Source organism: Herpailurus yagouaroundi, unplaced genomic scaffold (genome assembly GCF_014898765.1).
Source record: "Herpailurus yagouaroundi ecotype Mexico unplaced genomic scaffold, PumYag 140, whole genome shotgun sequence".
NCBI lineage: Eukaryota > Metazoa > Chordata > Mammalia > Carnivora > Felidae > Herpailurus > Herpailurus yagouaroundi.
Window position 1 is genome coordinate 9,123,141 of NW_024412395.1, and position 2,156 is coordinate 9,125,296.

At 52.8% G+C, this 2,156-nt stretch overlaps 1 protein-coding gene across 1 annotated transcript in view; it reads left to right on the forward strand.

The window, feature by feature from the left end:
• The window catches only part of TFCP2L1 (transcription factor CP2 like 1), a 95,509-nt gene that overhangs the window by 38,510 nt on the left and 54,843 nt on the right, over positions 1–2,156 (forward strand). Inside the window, exon 4 of the mRNA XM_040474662.1 lies at positions 463–492. Coding sequence (XP_040330596.1) covers positions 463–492 — 30 coding nt within the window. The remainder of the gene's footprint in view (positions 1–462; positions 493–2,156) is intronic.

Sequence of the window (2,156 nt, forward strand, 5' to 3'; positions counted from 1 at the left end):
CCCGCTGTCCGCCCTTTGGGGACTGGGAGGGACATCGCCAAGGTCCCGCCTAGGGACGGACGGACCCCGGCGGGGCCCGTCCTCCCTCGACGACCCTGGCGGGCGCGGAGCGCACATCTGCTGGCCGCAGCCGCCCCGTCCGGCCGCCTCCCCCGTCTCTCCTCTCCACGCTCGCGCGGGAAGAGAGAGGAAACTTCCTGCCGTCAGTCCGGTGCCCGTCGCGGGGAAGGCTGGTCCCCTGCTCTTTGCCCCTCTCTGCCCGGGTCCTTCTCCGAGCCTCGCGCCCTCTCCAGTCACCTTGGGCCGCGAGGCGAGTGAGCCGCGAGGACGCGCTTCTGCCTCGCGCGCCGGCGGGCGGGGGCTCCGAGGAACAGGTGGCCCCCTCCTTCCAGGTGGTCTTGCGTTATCGGCCTGGGGCCCGCACGTTTATTACCCTTGATGGAAATCTTTCTTCTTCTGCAGGGACTTGACTAGTGCTCTTCAAAGGGAAAAGTAAGTCGTGCTTGTTTTTTTCAAAGTTCTCTCCCATCCCCTTTGAGGAAGTACGAGCCCCGTTAGCTTCGGTTCCTGGAGGATTGTTTTTCCCTGTTCTGCAGCTGGCTGGGCACTAATGGGCAGTCATTTCATTTTCTGAACTCGCCTGAACCAGCTTTAGCCTGTCTTTATTTCCATCCTAGTCACGGTTTATGAAATGTGCCTAATTTAACCCAAAGGGCATTTGGTATGGGCTCAGAGAAAGTGAGACGTGAGACCCAGGGAGAGGGAGTCGCTGGCACTGGTAGCCCTGAAGTGAGAGCCATTCTGAGTGCCCCCCTACCCCCCCCCCCCCCCACTTTTTTGCCCCAAGAAGTTCTCACTCAGATGTAGCAGTCCACGTTATTTGGAAATCCTGGCTTCTGATAAGTATGCGTCCAGTAGTCCTCTCTGAAGCCATCGCCCTTCGGGAAGCAAGGAAATGATTGGGTTTAACTGATGTGTCTACTGTTCCTTATTCCTGGGTCTGAGTAGTAGAAGGTGGCAGAGGGTAGCCTCTTAATTGAGGAATGATGGCTTCCCTGCAGACCCCGGTGATGTCATCCGAGGGAAGCTGCTGGGGGAGGGTGTGGGGGATGTCGGGAGTCCGCTGGGGGTTGTTAGACCCTGCAAAATTGTATCCGTTCACCTGTACGAACTGCCACAGTGGAGTCCCTTTTTATGGTACTGTGCCATGTGGTTACGGTTGTGGTGTTTTGGCCAAATTTTAGTTTGTGGCCATTAAATATGTTGCCGTATCTTAAAAACAAGTTTGAAGGTGACCTTGAGTGGAATATGAGTGTATTTAAAACTTCCTGGATACTTAAAATGTCATCCCATTGGGGAATAATGCCCCACTGTGTAGGAGGCTCTTCTACTGAGATGGAAATTTGTCTGTGGAGTTCCTTAGATACCTTTTTAGGATTTTGGTGTTGTATTGGGGGTCAGGCGGTGGGGTGGGAGTTGGGGTGCAAGGTGCCCCAAAACCATATTGGTTTCTGGGGTCATTTTGGGGGCACGGATAAAGAAACATTTGGTCCATGGTATTTATTTTATTTTTTATATTTTTACTTCGCTCTTTGGAAGCTAGGGTTTTCACCCTTATGGAGGCTGGCCTCGGTGAAGGCCAAGGTGAGGGTCAGTGACTATTGCCACTGGTTCCCGCAACTCCAGAGTGAGCGTCTTGTCCTTTTCCTTGGTTTTTATATTTTATTTTTGGTCTCCTCACGCTGCACCACTTGTGCAAATCGTCTGACCTTACCAGGAGTGGCCTTTACTTTTTTCTTCCTTTTTCTGTTTGATGTTCTCGTGACTTTTATTCCTTGGCAAATAAGGATGCCAGGCTTGAAACAAGTTACTGTTGAGTGATGGTTCTTACCACCCCTGCCTTTTCTTCTTCCTTTTTTTTTTTTTTTAATTTAAAGGCAGCAGGCGCATGGATTATTAACTTAACATGGTCTGGGCAAACATGACCTTATGCAATCCCCAGGTGAGCAGGCCTGCCTACTTCTCCCATGTTCCTAGATAACCACTTAGGCTGGGAGTGAGCGCCAGTCTGGCAGAAGGAAAGTGTGGTGTTCGGAGGGCCAGGACAGCACTGCGCTCCTGTCTTTGGGCTGTACATGGTGGCCCGGGGGGGGGGG